This window comes from Rhipicephalus sanguineus, chromosome 5 (assembly GCF_013339695.2).
Source record: "Rhipicephalus sanguineus isolate Rsan-2018 chromosome 5, BIME_Rsan_1.4, whole genome shotgun sequence".
NCBI classification, from domain to species: Eukaryota; Metazoa; Arthropoda; class Arachnida; order Ixodida; family Ixodidae; genus Rhipicephalus; species Rhipicephalus sanguineus.
The window spans coordinates 168,140,345-168,162,510 of record NC_051180.1 but is presented as its reverse complement, the minus strand read 5'-3'; the positions used below and the strand labels follow the sequence as shown (position 1 = coordinate 168,162,510).

The 22,166-nt window shown below is 46.1% G+C and overlaps 1 protein-coding gene across 1 annotated transcript in view; it reads left to right on the top strand.

Annotated features, from left to right (window-relative positions):
* Window positions 1–1,217: 1,217 nt before the first annotated feature.
* LOC119393014 (uncharacterized) overlaps window positions 1,218–22,166 on the top strand; it is a 39,093-nt gene continuing 18,144 nt past the window's right edge. The window contains exon 1 of the mRNA XM_037659879.2: window positions 1,218–1,542. Within this exon, the coding sequence (XP_037515807.1) occupies window positions 1,319–1,542 (224 nt within the window). The 5' untranslated portion in view covers window positions 1,218–1,318. The remainder of the gene's footprint in view (window positions 1,543–22,166) is intronic.

The window sequence follows — 22,166 nt, the reverse complement described above, 5'->3', positions numbered from 1 at the left end:
GACAGCAATGATTCCACGTTTCTTTCATAGTCCGAAAAATTACATTACTGTTGCTGAAATATATTGCGTATGATCGCGGCAATGTTAATAATCAACAAGTTTTTTAGGTGCGTACTACGTATTCCGACAATTTTACGGCAAAACCTTCTTTGTAATCTATATTTCGAGAATCACTCTTGGAGTTTTCTATGCTGTTGTTACGGCACAGATACTTTTCTAAACACCTGAGTTAACAACGTTTATTTCAACATAAAATGTCCGAAACTATTTCAGAATGTTCATTTGCGCTATGTCAAAGATACCTATACACATAGTGTATTTGAGCTGGACAGCTCAATATTCGAAAAAAAAAAAAAAGATTTCATTGGGCGGCACATGAGCCGTCTGGCATATTTATACTCATGATCTCAACGTTTGACGTCATTCGAGCATCACAACTAAAGACCAGGTTAATCAAGAGTATAATGGCGTCTAAGAGTAAAGCTAGTTACAGCAGAGCAATCGTTAAAAAATATGTATTATCGACTGCTGTCATCGCGATAGCATAACAACAAAAAATGTAAAGTATTTAACTAATCAGAAAATTGTAGTCGCAGTTAGCGCACGCCCCAATAGCTTACTGCTAACGGAGGTGGGCTCAAGAAATCGTGCTGACGAAGCCATTACGCCACATCGCACACGTTGGGCACATAGCAACAGGTGGGCGGCAGCCTCGTGTTGCATTCTCGAAGCAGCTTCAGCTAGGGCTGAAATGTCACTGTTTCTCAGACTCATCCTAATTGCTTAAGGGTTTTAAAAAGAAGGAACAAAACGCTGCGACGACGTAGGTTAGAAGCGCTTCACGAGTCAGAAAGCGTCAAAGGCAGTTTTCGTGCAACGTAAATGGGCTTTTTTTTTCCCTCCTCCTCGCACAGAACTGCAGCTGCTGGAAGAGCCACTCGAACGGGTCGTTCGTTCTTGAGAGGCACGATGGATTATGTATTCTCGCACGCACAGACTCTCTCGGTCTTATGCGGCAGACGAAGCTGCGCGTAACTCGGGCGCATCACAAGCAAACTATACGTGGGCACCACGCATACACGCGTCACGCGAACCTCGGGCCAGCCACGCGGCCGAAGCTCTTCGCCGCCGAGCCCGGGGCCAATCGAGGGCCGAACCGGGCGGAGCTGGGCGGAGTCCCGGCCGCGGCCAGCCTCTTCGCCGGCGCGCTTTTTAAGGCGCCCTGATCGGGCAACGCTTGACCGGCGCGGCGACGTCTATACAAGGCCGGCACCGATCGCGGCGGCACGTGCAAGTCAAACGTTGTCAAACCGAGGAGATGCCGATCCGCGGTGCCTGGGGTTCCTCGTCGGCCGCGTGCCCCTTGGCGGCGGGCTGCCTGCTGCTCACGCTGCTCCTGCTGCAGCAGCCCCACGCTGTGGAGCCGGCCAAGCGACTGGACTGCCGGGCCTTCTGCCGCCTCACGGGCTTCCGCTTCAATGCGGGCCTCTGCAAGTGCGGCTACATGCTCTTCGCCAGCAAGCGCTCGCAGCAGCCCACTCTGTAAGCAACGCCTTTTCCTCAGTCGATTTTATTTTTACTTTTAATCTCTTCCAGTGATGTTGCAACTATAAGCGGCGAATGGTAAATGCGTGTCATTTACCAAAGCTAAAAAAGAAAACATCGCGCATAACACTAAAAAAATGGGGAACAGGGCTCTGAGTTAATAATTTTTTACTACTGAAGTGTGACTATCAATACAGCGGGAAGCAGTGTTCTATTGAAGGCGTCACTGGTATACCGAATGGTGTCACGTATTGCTCTGCCCATTACCTTAAATATCCCTTCTCGTGTATGTTCCAAATGCATTGGAACAGGTTTTATTCACTGGAACAGCTCTCGTATTTGCACAGTGACCACACTCACGATGTTATTCCGCTAGAATTGTCCGCATGATCTGTCGCCAACTATTCATGGTCCTTCACGTTTAAGATGTCATTAGCGAAGGCGGCCTCGCAATGGCGAGTAGTTCTTATGAAAGATGATGTCGACGCGTGCTTCCCTGAGTTTCGCATATGTGTGGTTCAGGGTATTTAAAAAATGAAACGAAAAATAATATTGGGAACGCCGATTCACTTAGGTAAGGCACAGATATTTGGATAATTTTCTGCTTCTAGGTGGAAAACCAGTGGTGCGAGCATAGGTCTAAGTTTTCTGCATACAACCAGTACTATATTCAGAAAACAATTGGATCTTGACTGCTATTTTTCATTGGTGGTTAGCCGCGGGAGTAATATTCAAGACTTGAAAAGTCGGCAAGCACCTGATGCTGCGGGCAGTTCTGGCACAAGTACGGATTACCTAACAAGTGCCTTATCCGCAGGATCGCAGGCGTCTTCTTTCTCCTGCTTGTGAGGTAGGGCCCGCCTACGCCGATGACGTGCTTGATCTGAGGAGTGGTTGTCTCTGCACAACAAAATATGCTGTAGTGGGACACCCATTAATACGGAACAAGCTACTTTATGGGGGCAACACAGCTTGAATGTGTATGCGTGGCATTATCTGTGTGTTTTAGAACGGAGCTGCATATGGCTTGGATTCCGTGTATTTTTCTTGAGCGTCAACAAAAACGTAGATGCCACAGAAATTGAGCAAACGCCTCCACCCACCACCGGTCCACTGAGGATGAAGAAGGGGACACGTGGCCGTCAAACGCTAATTAGGAGGATGCACGAAACGTCAAAAGCATGCGGCAAGCCAGACAAAACGATGGATGTCACGAAACGGAGAATGTGACAAATAAATGCAAGTGCCATGCTCCTCAGGTGTCAAACTTGAGCGCCGCATGCGCTAAATTCGAAAAGGGACTTTCTGGAGAGACATTTGGGATTTAGTTGCAGGGTGTGCGCTCGGGTATGGTTTGAAATTATGTAACACATCTGTTAAATAGTTTCGCTGGTCCTCCACCTTCGCAGAGTGAAATGGCTCACAATATTTATCAAATATATATTACAAGCGCTCTAGGCAAAAAATATTTATAACGCCACCTCATTATGCGCGAAGTAATCGAGGTAGTGCTTTGGTAGACTGACGCCATTCTATGATGCAGAGAACTCTTCCATCTACGGACTTCAACGAAGACGAGGTGGTTTGTGCGGTATGACTCTCTGCACACGCGCACGCATAGCGCGTGATGTGCCTACACTGACAACGTGCCTCCACTGACACGGTGTAGAGCAAGAAATGTACAGCTGTGCTCCGCATTACAATTGTAGGTACCTTTGTAGAATGAATAGCGGCTTTATTTTGTCGTTTTTTTTTTTTGCTGAACAGATTTGAGGTCAGACAAGGAGGCATTTTTTTAGCATTTTCTTCTTGTTACTGTTGGTGTTTTCTGAGAAGCACGCATAACACAGACCGACGTTTACGGCATCCTGTAATAGACTTTGTGATGGTACAACTGAAGATGAAAATGCGCAGGTTGATTTCTATACAACCTAAAGGATTCCAGTGCATTGTCTCACTTATCTTTCTATCTTGGAAATGGGTGAATATTACTGGTTATTAAGACTATTCCTCATTGGGGTAGTCTTTATGAGGCGCTGTATAGTAACAAGCTCATTTACATTTTTTTCGCGTGATATGAGCTAGGATCCTGAGGGATTATGGCAAAAATAGTCATTTCTAATTGTACAACATTAGCGTGCTCACACATTGTCGCCGAGAAGCAGAAACACAAGTATACAGCACCTATAATTTCGGATTGTATTCTAAGTCTACAACGCAAACAACGAAGACGTACTGGTCAATTCACAAGCGATGCAGACTATTTTTTAAAGAAACTGATAGCAAGCGAAAGATATCCACAGTGTGGCTTGGAAAGAAAGCATTGAGAATCAAATGAAGCCTCATCTGTAAGTGCGATGACACAGTGGAAATAACATCGTTATACCTGATTAAGATATCGTAACTGCTATTTTTTCATTATGATTTACTAACAAAGTAATTGCACATCCTCTTTTCTACAATATGAACAGCGCGAGCGAGGTAACGATTCATTTATGTCTCTACGTCATATAAACGCATGTGTCAACGATCGCAGGTGCCGCAGCTACACAGAAGACAGCGATATAGTAATGCAAGGTGGAAGTAAATTTTCGTTTAGCATAATCTTCCTTCAAGCGTACATTAACACAAAGAACGAAACGCCTTTGTTGGGTTTAAACCTCGACTCAACGCAAGAGGCGTTGCAAGCAAAGTTCATAAAAGAGTATTACAGCTGAAATACCGTATTTTTTTTTAGAAAGTGTTCGCTTATGAGAGGGAGGAAAGCTCAAGCCAGCATTCATAGCTATCGCTGTATCAAGTCAAACATTATTCGTATTATGTGCACCAATTCATTTGTGGCTTTGAATTCTTTGTTACTGTTTTAGCCGTGCTAATTAATATTACTTGAATACAACTGCAAAATTCTCAGAAACTTCCGCGCGAACGCTGTTTTGTAGGGGGATTTTTTTGTATCCTATATGTTTATTTCGAGCCTAAAACGTAATAACATAAAAAAACTAGTTGCCAAAACTTGCTGAGATGGAGACATATTAAATTAAAACTGCGTTATATTCTGTATTCCCCCCTAACTGTTCACTATCGGTAGAAATGTCAAGGGTCATGCCCATGTCGATTATGAGTAACGCAATGCAACAAAAAGCACGGAGATGCCTCAGAGCATAACTAATATTCATCCATGATATGGTAGAGCATAATAGGGCCATGACCCTGACGCAGCTGAAATAAATTATTCCTCGCCATTAGTCATGATTCCAGTTTGTTGAGAAATATTGGTCTGCGCTGAAAATCGCTCGCCTGACACGGATGGTCTCTAAATCATGAGAACACACGAAGTCAAGATGACGTGTGCCCAGTAGACAGCGCATTTATATGCCAAGCAAAAAGCTACACTTCAAAAGAATAACAGGGCAATAGCGCTTCCTCAACGGTACTCAACACGCCTTCCTGCCCATCTGTTTTGGCAGCGGTTACTCTTACCTCCCGACACAAATCAATTTATTTGCATATAGCTTTATATATTCAGGTATTCTTACGCCATCAAGCCGCCTTAAAGTTTGCATCATCATCATCGAGCCGTCTTTGCGAGTCAAGACACCGCTCCGCGAACTGTCCGTTGCTGTGGATGTTATTTTCACGCCTTGCTGCCGGCTGCCGCGATCGTTGTGAGTCACACCATGACAGCTAACGGGAAGCGAAGCAATCGATGACGCTGGCTGAACTATCATTCCTCCTTAGTTTTGAGAGATCTACTGAAGCAGACCCTTTCCACTTCTGCATGCTCACTGAGTCATCTAAACGGATGAAAATTAGCGGGAAGCGCAGGACAGGGTGAAAACAAAACGACGGGTCAAACAGGCACTTACAATTGAACAATATGTATACTGAAAGGCTAACTTATACCCGCCGGGAGCTACCTAGCGCATGTGTGAACAACCATGCGTCGCAATATAAAAAATCTTAGCCTGTTATCATGGCGTTTAGAAAACTCCTCTCTTTAACATACAGGTGCAGCGACGTGTCGTTGACGCAGCTGTTTCCCCGTTTCTTCGTGTAGAGCGCTTCCGAAATGGCTCTTTCGGTCTTCGGCCTCCCGCGACATAAAATACTAGTGTTGTCAACCGCAGGAGTGCAACCACACTGCCTACAGTGACTTGGCACATGAGCACCGGCATTCGAAGTAAGGGAGGCCTTGTATTCCCTGAAGCCATCATTCATTAACACAACGACACCGGCCAGATTGGCCGATGTAGGCTTTGCCACACGATAGAGGGGTGTGATAAATGACACAAGTAGCGCAAGGCACAAATTTCAATAATTGATTTGTGCAGCACGAAGCCCTTCTCAGCGCATGTTGGTTGATGTGGCTGCACAGACGGCTCAACTTTCGCGGGGCCGAGAACACCATCCGCATGCCATGTTGATCGCCACCTTCTTGATATTGTGCGATAACTTATGTATATATGGCATAAGGACAAAATCATCTCTGTCGTCCGAAGAATCAAAGCCAGTAGCTGCTTCTGTCCTGCGCAACCTTTTCTGCTCTTTGAGCAGCTTCTTGGCAACCACTCTCGTCACATGGTCAGGAAAGCGAGCCGATTACAGTCCACGCACTTCTTGCTCTACACTCGCCTTTATTGTGTAAAAGCAGCTCTTTCGCAAGGCGTTTTACAGCGAAAGCTCTTATGAGATCACAACAAGGGCCGTTTTTGGCGTCGAACTGTCTGCCGCCGCCGCCGGTGTCCGTAACCACTATCGCGCGAAATAAGAAAAAAAAACTAAATAAGAAAAAGTATCCGGGATAGAACGAGGTTCGAACCTGGGCCCTCTGCGTGGAAGCCCAGTATTCTACCTCAGAGCAGTGCCGGTGCTTGGAACTGCCTTGCAAAAATACCCTATGCAGGTTTCATGTCGGTAAGGAACCACATTAAGGTATGTAATGTAGCGCGTTAGAGAAGTAAAATGACAGCCAGGCGTCACACAACGCGAATTCTGTTACCAGACAATGCGAATTGAGCAACGAGTGGGTTGTTGAATGCTTACAATTACAAAGGGCTCTGCTCTAATTCTTCATTGTCATCAGCCACAGCATCAACAAAGTGCACACAATGTCTTGCAGGTGTTTAGCGGGTACCAAGGTTCTCCGCAGAACGACGGAAAATTGCATAGTGGTTGCTTCCCTACTTCACAAAAGTTATGATGATTTATAGCGTAGTGGGCTCCTCGCAAGTGCACTTCTATTGGTTGCCAAGGAAGCCCATAAGGCTCCCATGATCCATTTCCTCAGGGTCTCAATAAACTTAATTCCCTCCCTGTCTCTCTTCTCACGTTAACGTATGTTAAAAAGCGTGGTGGGAGAGGGAAATGACCGGGTGTTACACAATGCGAATTACGTAACTAGTGGGTCGTTTAAAGCTTCTAACCCATTACAAAAGGCTCGGCCATAATTTTTCTACATCATCAACCGTGGCATCAACAAAGTGCACCTAATGCCTTACGGATGGTACCTCGCTTCTCCGCAGAATGACGAATAATGTCTTGGTGGGTGCTTCTCAACTTCACAAAAATTATGATTTGTGGCGTTGTGGGTGCGTTGCTAGTGTCCTTGTATTAGTAGCCACAAGAGAGTTTATAACGGGCTCAAGTATTGCCGGTCTTCCAGCTTTCGCTGTGCCTGTGCTGCGGTTTCAGCGCAGGCCTGGCATTTTTTAGGACAAGGCAGTGCTACGCCCCTTTTTGATAACTTTGAGTGGCAGGAGCTGTAGGCAGGGTGTCCTTCTTAGAGCGCGCAGCATTCGTGCAGCACACATATATGTCAACACGGAACAATATTTCTAAGTCTAAAAACCAAATACAAATACTTTGTGGTAACTCATAAGTGAAACGAACGGTCACAGCACAAGCACTAAAACACTTAAAAATATTTGTAGACACAGATTCTAGAAATATTGTGAGGTGACAAGTTTACAAGCACCGATATTTTTCAGCTAACAGTAGCGCAGAATTTCGAATTTGCATAAATGATTTACGCTCATGGGTTTATTCGTATGAGAGGATTAAAGCTATGCGACCTACCAAGCTTGCTAAGGAAGTTAATCTTAGCACAATGCTTGAAGCATGGAGAAACGACAGCGAAGAGCCAGGGGAGCGCCAAGCGATAAACACAAGTTCTAAATGGCAGGGAACACCATGGCGCTATCAAGAATTCAGCCGGTTAAAATCTGGCTGTGCAATGTAGACAGTAACATTACAAATCATTGTTTCAGACAGCTGAAATAGTGTATACAAATGGAAGCCTAATAAACCGCGACATTGTTGGAGCTTACCACTGCATGTTAACCCAGGCGCGTGCGTCGGCCAGACCTTTATCACCTAGCGTAATATTAAACGCTATATTTTTATGGAATAATCAAACGGCAGGCTTTCACGATAAGTACGCGTCATCTGATGTTTTTTTTTTCTGCACCCTAACTACTTGTTTCAAACACATAAACCAGACGAAAGTCAGCGCTTTTGTCGTGTTCACTATTGTCCTTCGTCTGGGTCATGATGTCGTCTTCGCAAAACGTGCAACTACAGGTCAGCGGTCTCAGAGCTGTTACCTAATTGATCAGGTGCAGTCTCAAAGACGAAGTTATCGAGGTATCAATAGGTCATACCGAATACCGTACGGGTGACAAACGCACCACTGTGGTCGATTTTGAAGGTAGAATTATTGAAGCCGGTCCTGCAAAACCTACGGTGTTGGGTGGTTCCATGATGCCATATAGGTTTCGCATCAGCTTACGGCAGCTGACACATACCTGCTGAAATGAGATGAAATCGGAGTGCGAGAATAGTGCAAGCGCGTGGTGGGACGTTAGTGAGCACTGGAAATCTAAAGTCAAAGTGAGAGACGACTGACTAACCCACTTAAATCGAACCAGCCTAAGATGACAAAGCGCATTTGCACATACTCTAGGTCCACATATCGAAACGTTGGTCAGCCTGTCTGAGGCGCCTTCTCCGGTTCCTTCGATCTAGTGAGAGCTGGTGTGACGAAGACGTACGCGAAGGCGATGTATCTAGTAGAGAGACGAGGAAGCATTATTGAGAGACAGCTAAAGCTTGGAGCTGAAAAAATGTACCTGTATTGAGACGAACAGTTCATAGACTTTTACTGGCCAGACCACACCTATAAGAGAAACGCCTCATTAGTATTGAACCCGGTATAACTGAAGCATTTCACCTACTCGTGATTTAAGTCGTCATAGTCATCATCATTTATTAGCCACCAAATTCCCATGTTGGGGTATTACCACATTGCCACGCTCTATAGTGGCGTTAGAGGTCAACCCAGGAGCGTATGTCACTATATTATGAATTACATTCCATCTAATCATTACATCGATAAATAAGAGTGGTTCTCGGGACTTTGTGTTAAACAGCAGGGCCACTGTGACCTCGCTAATACAAGTGAAGTGCTTCCCCTAAATGTAGGCTGTAGTGTGAAACATTGTAAAATTGTATTCGTACACATTAATACACGGGCGTAGCCAGGCTATAGTCCACCGGGAGCATGCACCATCCCCCCCCCCCCCCCATTTTTCCGTGTCCTAACCTTCTTTCAAGCATGGGACACCTAGCATGCATAGCACAAGGCAACACTCGCCTGCCCTGTCCAAGGCGAGTCGGGTGCCCCCGGCGCTATAGCTGCCTCGAAATGCCAAAGAAAAGAAATTCTTTACTACAATTAACACTGCGTGAGTGCGCTAAGTCCAAATATCTAGAGATATGTCTCACTGATGAAAGCCATCACGGCATTATTTCTGGCGACAATGCTAAAGTGGTGGCTAAAAAATTATGGGCAACCTTTTTCGTGTGACCGAACAACAGACCGACGTTCTTGCTCAGTGACAGTGTGCAGCTCCGTTCAGCTTAGGAAAGAGTGCGGATGGTGTGCGCCTCGACTTGCATTATAGCGTCGGTACACCGCGGCAGATGTCCTGTTCTAATATTTTGCTCGCTTAGGTACGTATATATTGTGGCAGGAGCTCTTCCATCTGTGTGGTGAAACACCATTTTTGAATTAAAGTGTTGCTTAGGTGCTTTATGTGAAGAGCCACAGTCGTCAGATTATGCTAAATACGCCCTGATAGCCAGTGAATTCTGCAGAAGAGCTTTTATTGTACCAAACCTACCTAATATGCAATAACAAAGAGTATGCTACGCCACGGAGCCTGTGCAATTTTTTGTGATATACTGGGCGAGGGAAGTGGGCAAGTATGACAGCAGCAATATTCTTAAAGTTTGCCTCACTCCAACCCTTTCGGACCGTGTGGGACCGGACATTCGTGTTTTTGCTTGCTAAGCTGCATTTATTTTCTGTTGACCAGGAGACAGGCATTAAAAAGGGAGGGATGACGCTGTCTAATCGCTCGAGATATCGGTTCAAGAGAGACAAAGATTACGGCTATATCACCCATTTAGGAGAGGGAGTTCTTCAGCTTTATTTCTCGAACTGCGTCTGTCATGTGCTTAAACGTGGCTGAATAACTACAAATGACAAAGGTGTTGCGTTAAATTCATAAAGCCCGCTGTGTGCAGCACATGTGACCAATATAAGTTATAATAATAATAACTTCTCGGCTTTTAAGCGCTAAAACCGCCGTATGACTATTAGGCACGCAGTAGGGGAGCGGTCCGGAGGTTTCTGGTCTCTGGTATTCTTTTATGTGCACCGACATCGCACAGAATACGGGCCTTCAGCATTTCGCTTCCATCAAAATGCGACCGGAGTGGCCGGGATCTAATCTGTGACCTTCGGGTCAGCAGCTCTTAATAAATTAGTCTCGTCAATCAGATTCTAACCGAAGGTCAAGTCTAGAAAAGTGCTCTGCCCCGCGATGTGTCTTCAAGGAGTAAACTGAAGAAATTCATTATAGATCGCTTCGAGTTACCGAATTCAGCGCCCATAATTCGACGCAGAATCGAAACAAGCCATTGTTTTGCTTTGCTACACCGCAAGTGGCCCAGGAAATATATCCAATTCGTACAACGTTTCGCGCAAACATTCCAGCAGCTAGTTAAACGTCCCCATTAAACTTGGAAAGTGAAAGAAACTAAAAATGGTGAATTGCACCAAACAAGTTCTTTTTTTTTTGCGAAACTGGATTAGCACGTTACCAGGATGGTAAGTAAGGCATCCCACTTGGAACAAGCTATATCAGACACAACGACATCTTGGAGAGGGAAAAGAAATCAAAACCTCACTGAAACTGTTACTGACACTGCTACTGACAACGAAGAAAAGCCGCGAGGTGACAAATGGTCGTTGAGAACACGTAGCCATTAGTGATGCAAAACTATCGGTAAATTGACTATCGATAGTATCGATAGTTTTTTTTTTCAAACTATCGATAGTGTAGATAAACTATCGATAGTACTACTATCGACAAACTATCGATAGTGCACTCGGTAGTACCATGGTAAATATTACTAGCGATATTACTGCCACGCGTGTTTATTGCTTTGTTTTGATGTATTCGGGTTTCACCCACAAAGACTTTTAGCAACGTTTGGCACAGACCACACCGTAATGTTTGAGAAGCTTCACGATTGTTTGAGATCATTCTGTTAAGGTTACGCGCCGGACGCGAATAGTCAAGTTTATTCGAGAGCTTACGCGAGCACAGGGGCGTAGCCAAGGGGGGATGGGGGGGGGGGGGGTTGGGGGGGGTTCAAACCCCTCCGAAAGTTTTCAATTTTGCTTGCGTATATAGGCACGCACAGATACAAACGCACACACGAACATATATAAAGTATGGTTGAACCCCCCCCCCCCCGAAAAAAATTTCTGGCTACGCCCCTGCGCGAGCACCAGCGATAGCGCTGTAAGGTTCGATGACTGATGTATAAAAGACGACGCTTTCCACGGATGATCAGATTACTCGACGGCCGACGACTGTTCTCGCCGCTGTCAGTGCGCAGCCTGTATCGCTTGTATTTTGAGTTTTGATTTTCTGGTCACAAGATCGCCCAAATAAAGAGCTCCATATTTCCCAGTCTTGTTGCAGCATTCTTCACTGTCACAACCACGTGACAATGCTGTCAATAGTGGTGAGAATAATGATGTTGTTGGGGGTCGGCCATATTGCCAAAATATTTGTGATAGCCTACTATCAGCTTCGCTTAATTAATGAGCAATTCTTGGCAAAAGAAATAAATTATTTCCGCAGTGAAAAGGGCGGAATATGTCCATCAATAAATCAATAAATTCACATCCAAAAGCAACCAGTTACACCTTACAAATAACAAACTTAGCTGATGATATTTTTTTGCATTTTGAAATCATAAAGTGCAATATAAACTTGAAGCTGTGCCGTTCCACTACACGTAACGCCTTCCTTTCCGCTACAACTGTATGGTTTGACTTTATGATCATGTGTCAGCAAAGCACTCAGGTGAAGAACACAAGTATGTCAATTTTCTTGCCCTTCAGCCTGCTCCTCCGGCTCCCCTTTGTACTGCGCGCGCGGGGAACCAAATTTATTCTGCAATGAGTTCGTGCTGTTGGTTTTATACTATCGATAGTGCCAACGAATTTCTTACTATCGATAGCGCTATCGATAGTATTTTTACTATCGATAGTTCGATAGTGACTCAGCCATCGATAGTATCGATAGTGCCATCGATAGTTCTGCATCACTAGTAGCCATCCATTCAGGAAGCACAGCTGTCGCGGTGGCTCGGTGGTTGCGGTGGTCGGCTGCTGAGGCGAAAGAGGCTGGTTCTATCTCGGCCGACTTCGACGGAGACGAAATGCTAAAGGCCCGTGTTCTGTGCTGTTTCACTGTAGGTTAAGGAACCCCAGCGTGTAAAAATTACCGGGTGTACTCGACTAAGGCGTGCCTCACAGTCACATCTTATTTGCTTTTAGTAGTGCACGTGTACTTTTGAAATTAAGGTTGCGAGGAACTTAAGTCGTGTCTGCTTAGCAGAAATACTCAGCGAAGCGCTACTTAACCTGCCGTAGTAGTACGAGATAGGCAGGCATTAGTGATAAAAAAGTGCAACTTCGGGAAAATCGTCACTAGAACACTGATCCGCCTTTAATAAATTATTAGGACCGATATTTGAAAGGCAGTGCTAATATTGAGATTTCTGCTCCTAAGGCACGGTTTAACTGCTTATCGCTTTCGATTTCGCTTGGAACATACGTCCTAAATTTACTTATTGCGATGTTAATTTGCATATCTTGCAGAATTAACCAAATTGTGATCAAAAGTTTGTAATTAGCATATTTTCCTCACCAAGATGCACACCCTGTCCGTTAAAACGGCAGGGCTCTTTATAATGGTTTTATCGTTATGTGTAGCGCGTAAAAGGAATCACCTAATATAATAGGGGAATTGCATCTTCAAACGCAGTGAGTGTAGTCCTATCAATGTGCGCAGCACTGTTTCCAAAAGTAACTCACTTCGAGGCACTGCCTCGAGCGTAGTTTCAATAGCATGTATTAAGCTTCATGCAAACTTTCAGTTTGACTTGTTTTACAGCGAATGATGTAATAAGATCACACCAACATCCGATTTGAGTGGCGCAGCGGAACGCGTTCTCCTTCCCGCTGGCCTGTGTCTCTCTCTCTCTGCACAAAAGCACTCTCTGCGCGACATTAGTCCGTCGATGTCATTGCCTTTCTGTACTGCTAATCGCAGCAGTTTTATTAGTCGCTACTATCACACACGAAGCAGCAGGCGGCGGATGGATAAGCACCATTTGTGCATGTGGAAGCTGCACTACCCTGGTGAAGATGGCGTCACACACTAATATGACGCGAAAGGTAAAGCACGTACTGCGTCGTCACCGAGACGAATCACCGTGTACGGCGCATTGCACGGACCGTAGAGTTTCCTATAATATTCACGTGTCATATTATTCAAGTGTCTATAATATTCACGCGTCGCACGGGTATGTGCGACACGTGACTGTAAAAAAGGGTTTCGTTCAAGATGAAAAAAAATTATGGCTGATCCCTCCGTCATAGAAATCGCTATAACAGGAAAGTGAAGTAAGACATGTTGTTGTACTTGGTTCATCGATTTTGAACACATGTTTAGGTGCCCGTAGAAGACAACACCTTAGAAACATAGAGCACGCACACACACTGCTCTTCGTGTGTATGCGTCTTCTAACGTGTTTTAGTGTTTCTAACGTGTTGTCTTCTTCGCGCAATTGAAACACGTCTTCGAAAACGAAAGTGAAACGTGTCGTCACAGAAGTAGTTGATTGCTTATAGTGCATTTATATATGAGAGCTTATTCAATGTATATTGTTGTTTGGCATATATAGCACCATTTGATGTGGATGCATCCACGTTGACGCCTTGTGGCAAATCTCCGTCCCGACGACTAACGCCCATGATCATCATTTACCCCTTGCGGTAGCTGAAGTTGTTAACATATACCTGGACGCCGCATATGGTGAATCCCGCGCAAAGATGGCATCAGCAAGCAGATAGTAAACACTGATACTCGATGTGCACTCCTTCAAAGCGTTGTGAAACGTGAACAGAAACGCGACGCACGTCGTGTCTTCCCGCTAGCAGCGCCTCCTCTAGTCTGGCCGTCAATTCGCACAGGGCAAGCGGGCAACGCGGTTCGACAGCCAGGTGAGCGTCGGAGAGCTATTTTTTCAATACAGATGGATGCTATGAGCGAGGCTTGGGCAAAAGCCGCTACCTCGCGGGGTGTTGAAGCGTTGACGAAATTACACTTCTATTGGAAACGCGCCGAATGGGAGAGTCGTTGAAAGGCGCGTGGCCCTGAGCTAATCGCGGAGGCTACGCATTACTTCACTCAACAGCGTCCAGACGACGGCACCACCCCGCGAACCTAGAGCACTGCGATCGGAAAGTGGGAGAGATAGAAGGCGCGTTCATGTAGCCTCCTTCATGTGCTTGGCGGTGACACAGCGCGTTGACCGCCCGTCAGATATCGTCGCGGACCGAAAGGTCGTGGGTTCGACTGCTGTCAACGGAACCTTTTCTTAGTTTTTTTTTGTTTGCGATCTGGTGGCGTACATTTTGGTGACGTATTTCCGTGGCGGAAATACGTAATTAAAGTCTTGGTGGACCTCGCGATAAAACACTTTCGTGTTAAAAGGGCTCGTTCAAGATGGTTTCATGACGTACGCGACAAGCCTTTCACGTTATTCATGTCATGATCAGACAATCATGTTCGTCATACCCTCATGCCTTCCTATGCCGAGTTTGGTCTCTACCATGTTAAGCAGGCGACCGCAAGAGCACCCAGATAGATAGATAGATAGATAGATAGATAGATAGATAGATAGATAGATAGATAGATAGATAGATAGATAGATAGATAGATAGATAGATAGATAGATAGATGGATAGATAGATAGATAGATAGATAGATAGATAGATAGATAGATAGATAGATAGATAGATAGATAGATAGATAGATAGATAGATAGATAGATAGATAGATAGATAGATAGATAGATAGATAGATAGATAGATAGATAGATAGATAGATAGATAGATAGATAGATAGATAGATAGATAGATAGATAGATAGATAGATAGATAGATAGAAATGCTCAAAGTGCCTGTGGTTCGCGAAGAAATGATTCGCATTTAATAACAACCAGGCGCCACAAAGGCGAATTGCGTAGCGAGTGGGAGGCCTAAAGCTTCGTACCGCTTACAATGGGTTCAGCCATAATTCATAATCATCAGCTGGAGGATCTAAACACTGTACATAATGGCCTAGAGATAGGTAGCGGGTAGCTTGCTTCTCCACGGAGTATTGTACCTAGTGGCTAGTTCCCTACTTCGCAAAATTATGATGATTTATGCCATAGGGGGTACCTTGGCGTAGTGGGTAACTGCTTGCAATGGTCACCCAAAGAGAGTTTACAGCGGGCTCTAAAAAGGCGGCTCTTCGCGCTTGCGCTCATACATTGCTGCGTGCTTCGCGCAGGCCTGGCGTTTTTTCGTTGAGTGTAAGGGTCAGGACCAAGATTCACGGCGAGAAAGTGTCGTCAGTAAGCGTTTCATTAAGCACAATGTACGCCAAACAGCATCCATATTTGTTGCGTAAGCACTACGCTGCAATTCTCAGCTTAAAATGAGGGTATCGTGAAAACATACGGAGAGCTTCACGCTGTCTTATCCCTTTAATACCTTTTTTTTTTTGGTGATCAAACTCTCGGAGCGCTGCACGCATGTCGGCGCAATCTCAGCAGTTTCCTGCTGAGCTCGAGGCAGCCCGCCTTCCGGCATTCGCCCCACTTCACATCAGAGCCGCTCCTCTGCTTCCTTCCCATCCTGCGCTTCAGAAGGCCCTTCTACCGCCTTCCGATGAGACCTTCGAGAACGCATGCTTACCGGCTATCTTTACCCTTCAAGAGACGCATCCACTCAGAAGACCTGGCCCGTCGCTGAATATACACACAGGGAAAAGCGCATATGGTCACGCTCCGCGTAGCTCGGTCTCGCCGAAGTGTTGAGCGACGTTCCCCGGTCCCAAAATTAGCAGGCTTTCGTGGACAATTAACCTCCATGCGGCCAGAACCGAGAGTATCTGGAGAGTATATCGACCATAAAGCTGGCGGGGCATCTGCCATGACCCCTCTTCATTCAATATTCACCAGCTCTAGCGTCAACGAAGCTCGTAACTCGCCTTTTGCCCGCTCATTTTGCTCTTTTTTTTTTACAACTCTTGCACGGAAGCGGTGTTATGGCTTTCACAGCGGAGGATGAGAAAACTGCCTTTCCTCCCAAAGTGATTTACATACCCCACCTTGCTCAGAGAAGCCTTCGCTGAAACGTACTAGGCGGAAACACTTCAGCATTGTTGCCGAGTCATCAAAATGTGTGTTTACACTGGCTGAATTGTTCAAACGTGACCGCGCGCACTTTAGACGCTCGATGTTCGGGCGTCGAATATGGTGCTAGCCAACTGGTCGTTGGGTTTTAGATGTATACCTGTGAATGAGAGCAATTAGCCGCTCCGTAACGAAATCTACTTCGGTAATTTAAGGCTTTTGTATTACGCGACTACTTCATTTGAAAGCACAGTAGCGCGGCAAGGTGGTATGTGTCAAGGAATACAACACTCTTTAGTTAGGTAGATTTGCTGCTGGCAATGATTCAGCTGTGCTGAGCCCAGTTTGGCAGTCCGGACCCCTTTTACAGCGAAAGGTGTTATGAAATCGTTTCAGCGTCGTTTTTGGCGGTAGTTGTCCGCCGCCGCCGCAGCCAGGATGGAACGAGGTTCGGACCTGGGACCTCTGCGTGGGAGCCCAGTATTCAACCTTTGAGCCATGCCGGTGCTTGAAACTGCTTTACAAAAAGGTCCTACACAGGGTACATGTCGGGAAGGGAGCACATTAACATGTGCAATATAGCGTGGTAGAAGAGTAAAATAAGTACAAAGCGTCGCACAACGCGAATTCTGTAACCAGGCGTCACACAATGCGAATTGCGCAACGAGAAGGTTGTTGAATGCTTCCAACACATTACAAAGGGATCCGCAATATTCTTCATCGTCATCAGGCACAGCATCAACAAAGTTCGCAGCCTTACACGTATTTAGCAGGCACCACGGCTCTCCGTAGAATGACGAAAAATGGCATAATGCCTGCTTTCATACTTCTCAAAAATTACAGTGATTTATAGCGTAGTGGGTTCGTCGCAATCGCACTTGTATTGGTTACCAAGGAAGCCCAAAAGCGCATGATCCATTTCCTCGGGGTCTCAGTAAAGTTCTTCGCCACCCCCCCTCTCTGTCCCACGTCAACGTATGTTATACAGCATGACTGGAGAGGGAAATAGCGACCGGGCTTCACCCAATGCAAATTACATAACTGGTAGGTCGTTTAAAGCTTCCAACCCATTACAAAGGGATGAGCCATAATTCTTCACCGTCATCAATCGTCGCGTCAACAAAGTGCACATAATGCCTTACAGACGTGTACCTGGTACCTCGCTTCTCCGCAGAATGACGAATAATGGCTTAGTAGGTGTTTCCCAACTTCACAAAAATTGTGATTTATGGCGTAGTGGGCACCTTGCTAGTGTACTTGTATTAGTAGTCCCAAGAGAGCTTACAACGGGCTCTAGAAACGCCGCTCTTCCAGCTTTCGCTGTGACTGTGCTGCGGTTTCAGCGCAGGCCTGTCGTTTTTCCTTTTGGTGTCATGCGTGATGGTTTACTGGCGCATCATACATAGTGCTCACTGGTCAGACAGTGTCAGCGAGAGTCAAAGCAAGAGTGTCACACGGAGCATGACCAACCCTCACTGCGTTTTTATTGCGATAGCAATTATATGGACAGTCTCGGCTGATTTTCGTCGTCGCCATCGCCGCCGTCATGCACCGTATATATATATATATATATATATATATATATATATATATATATATATATATATATTGTAAAAGAGAACAGAGACAACGCCCTTGCTGCAGGCCGGCTGTTCTTATTCTCTACTTCATCTTCCTCTACCTCGCTCTCGCTCCCGCGCGCCGGAGCCTCGGTCCGCTCTTCGTCATCACAATATATACATATATATATATATATATATCAAAGCCCCAAAGAAAGTAATACAGAAAAGTGCTTTCAAAGCGCGGAATCGAACCAGGGACCTCGCTCCGCAGCGCGTGGCGCTAGCCACTATGCCACGAAACGCAGATCGTCCAGGTAGCTAACGGCGAGTGTTATACACACACCCCTTACCGCTGGCCGGACTCAAAGACCGCAGGCACTTATAAGCGTTCCTTCATTACCAGCGAGATGGCGCGAGGAGCGTGATGAACGCTGGGCTTTAAAGGTCGCCGCCCCGCTCGTGCGAACGTCGTTGCTCTTCGCCCTACAGGGCGTGGTCTTATCTCGCTTATCTCGAGGGTGCGCTTATCTCGAGGAAAGAAGGAGGCGGGCGGGCGGGGGGGGGGGGGGGGGGGGGTGGAGCGGGGGATTGTATGTCTTGTGCATTCCCCGCGATGTCTGCGCTGAAGTCACAAAGCGTACGATAACTTCGCTCGCTGCAGCGGCCGCGTTTGAGAAAGGAGCGTGCTGTTCAAAGAGAAATTAGTAACAACTGTGAAATTTAGTTCGCGCTTGTCCTGTGTATACCTGTTCGTTCGTTTCGTGCGTCCTGCTTTTTGTTTCAGCAGTGCGCTTCAAGTATCGAGCTGTGACGCATGATAGTTCGCGCTCGTCCTGTGTGCGTTCTTTTCGTGCGTCCTTTGGGCTCGAGCGACGCGCTGGCAATTTCGAGCTGCTTTCCGTCCTTCGCGTTACATTCCAATTTGTTGCTATCGCGTTCATTGCTTCGCCGTTGTGGCGAAACTGTGACTTTTTTGAGAAATGTGTGACTGTACGCAGTCTAGCAAATAAGAAAACGTCGTTTCAAACTTTGTTGCGCATTTTAGTGGATCCAGCCTTGATTGTGCACCTGTGCCACGCTTGTCAAAACGTAAGAAAAAATAGCTTGCGTCTTTCTTCATTGTGCAAGTTGTATGGGTGAGTGCTGTAAGTACTGTGCTGAATTAAACACGCGTTCCTTTTGTGCAGTTTTGTGCATTGGCCTAGCAGGCATAAAACATTAATGTGCGTTGCCTTTGTACCGTCAAAGATGGTCAATACGACGAGTGCTTTATATTGCGGCATGGCTTATTGTATTTGTTCTGATAAGCAGATCGAGTACGAACCTATAAACCACGCGAGATATATACGTAGTAAATGTATGCAGTAGATTACGTGCACTCACGCCAGTTAAAAAACCGGGAGAGACGTTCCAAAACAAGTGAAGTAAAACAACACACAGGGCAATCGCATGGGTGCCACTGCCAAGTGGAGCAAAGTAGAGGTTTTCACGGGCTCGGGTAGGCCGACGTCTTCTCATCTCGTTCCCGGGCGGGGCTCGGGCTACCTTGTTTTTTTATCGTGCGGCCGGGCCAGGTGCAAAGCCCAAATCAAACCCAAAATATAGATGTGCCGGAATGCCAAGCTTGCTATGGTTGCGAAAAAGTTGTTGGCTATGCGGGCTACCAGTGAGGGCAGCGAACGGAACTTCAGTTCGGCGGGATATAGGCTTCCCAAGAATCGCTTAGTGGCGCTGCCGCTCTTGACAGACAGCGCCATCTCTGGCAGAAAAATAGAAACTGGGAGCATGCAACGAGCGTTCTCTGTTCTCGACGCCGTGTCGCCGCTCGCTTCCGCGCACGTGCAGAGCTCTCGCGGTATATTCGCGTCGCCTCACAATCTACCGCCTGCAGCGCGGCTTCAAAAAGATGTCCGAGCTGGACAGGCACTTCCGAAAAGCGAACTTCATAAAAGGAGAGAGGCTGGTCAATCACGTTTAGGGTGAAGAGCAGACGATCGACGACAACGATGCCCGACTCAACGCGAAATGCATTTTCAAAGTCGCGATAACACCCTGTAGGACGTATAACTCGATGTACGCGTACGACTCATTCTGTCATGTTGAAGATACGTAATGGTCCATATGAACTGCGAAGTGAAGCCGTGCACGCTATCGATGATGTGCGTTGTGGAGTATGCAGCATATGATTATTATTTTGATGTGGCATGCTTGCAGTAGCAGCCGTGTACTTTCGTGAACAAACGTTTGCAGCGTGCGAAAAAAAGAAATTATACGGCCATGGTACTAGAAAAGCGTGAGAAGGTTAGAGTCAAGTCCTCCGTGCAGCTGGAGCATCACCCGCCGATTTAGACGCGAGGCAGCTGGCTGCCTCGCGTCTGCTCGCCTCATTTTTTCGGCTCTCGCATCATGCTTGCACTCTCTTTTAAATGCGAAGCATTTCTTAGCGAACTTCTGCGACTTTGACCGTATCTATCTATCTATCTATCTATCTATCTATCTATCTATCTATCTATCTATCTATCTATCTATCTATCTATCTATCTATCTATCTATCTAGCCGCCTACGACTTCGTGCTCTCCTGGTCGCTTGGTTAATCGAATGTGCACCAAAATTGGTATGGCGTAACATGACTGTATGACGAACATAAATGACAAGTCATAACATGAAAATCATGACACGAATGTCATGTACAGCATGATTTACATGCTACGCTCATGGTGCGCTGGCGGCCGTACGCTAGCTTGATATACACAAAAATTGGTATCTTGTGACGTGACTGTGTGACGAACATAAATAACACGAGTTAACATGAAAATCATGACACGGATGTCATGTACAGCATGACTTACGTGCCACGCTCATGGGGCGCTGGCGGCCGTTTCGCTAGATTGATATGCACCGAAATTGGTATCTTGCGACGTGACCGTGTGACGAACATAAATAACACGAGTTATCATGAAAATCATTACACGCATGTCATGTACAGCATGACTTACGTGCGACGCTCATGGGGCGCTGGCGGCCGTTTCGCTAGATTCATATGCACCGAAATTGGTATCTTGCGACGTGACCGTGTGACGAACATAAATAACACGAGTTATCATGAAGATCATGACACGCATGTCATGTACAGCATGACTTACGTGCCACGCTCATGGTGCGCTGGCAGCCGTTTCGCTAGCTTGATATACACCAATATTGGTCCCTTCCGACGTGACCGTGTGACGAACATAAATAACACGAGTTATCATGAAAATCATGACACGCATGTCATGTACAGCATGACTTACGTGCCACGCTCATGGGGCGCTGGCGGCCGTTTCGCTAGATTGATATGCACCGGAATTGGTATCTTGCGACGTGACCGTGTGACGAACATAAATAACACGAGTTATCATGAAAATCATGACACGCATGTCATGTACAGGATGAGTTACGTGCCACGCTCATGGTGCGCTGGCAGCCGTTTCGCTAGCTTGATATACACCAATATTGGTCTCTTCCGACGTGACCGTGTGACGAACATAAATAACACGAGTTATCATGAAAATCATGACACGCATGTCATGTACAGCATGACTTACGTGCCACGCTCATGGTGCGCTGGCGGCCGTTTCGCTAGCTTGATATACACCAAAATTGGTATCTTGCGACGTGACCGTGTGACGAACATAAATAACACGAGTTATCATGAAAATCATGACACGCATGTCATGTACAGCATGACTTACGTGCCACGCTCATGGTGCGCTGGCGGCCGTTTCGCTAGGTTGATATACACCAAAATTGGTATCTTGCGACGTGACTGTGTGACGAACATAAATAACACGAGTTAACATGAAAGTCATGACACGCATGTCATGTACAGCATGACTTACGTGCCACGCTCATGGTGCCCTGGCGGCCGTTTCTCTAGGTTGATCGACCCCCAAGTTGGTATTGCGCGACGTTACTGTGTGACGAACATAAATAATAGGCGTTAACATGAAAACCATGACACGCATTTTCCTCAATGACATACAAGACGATGTATGCAGCTCTTTGCTGGCTGCTTCGCATTACATCGATTCCCACAATGCGTGGGATCTGCCGGCTTTTTTATAAGAATATCGACTTTACAGGCGTATAAAACATGCTGCACGAACACGTCCGTTCCGGCATGATAAAGCAGCCTTCCTGAAGCGTAAAGTGGAGGCACCGAACTTTTGACAATGTGCCGAGTTCAG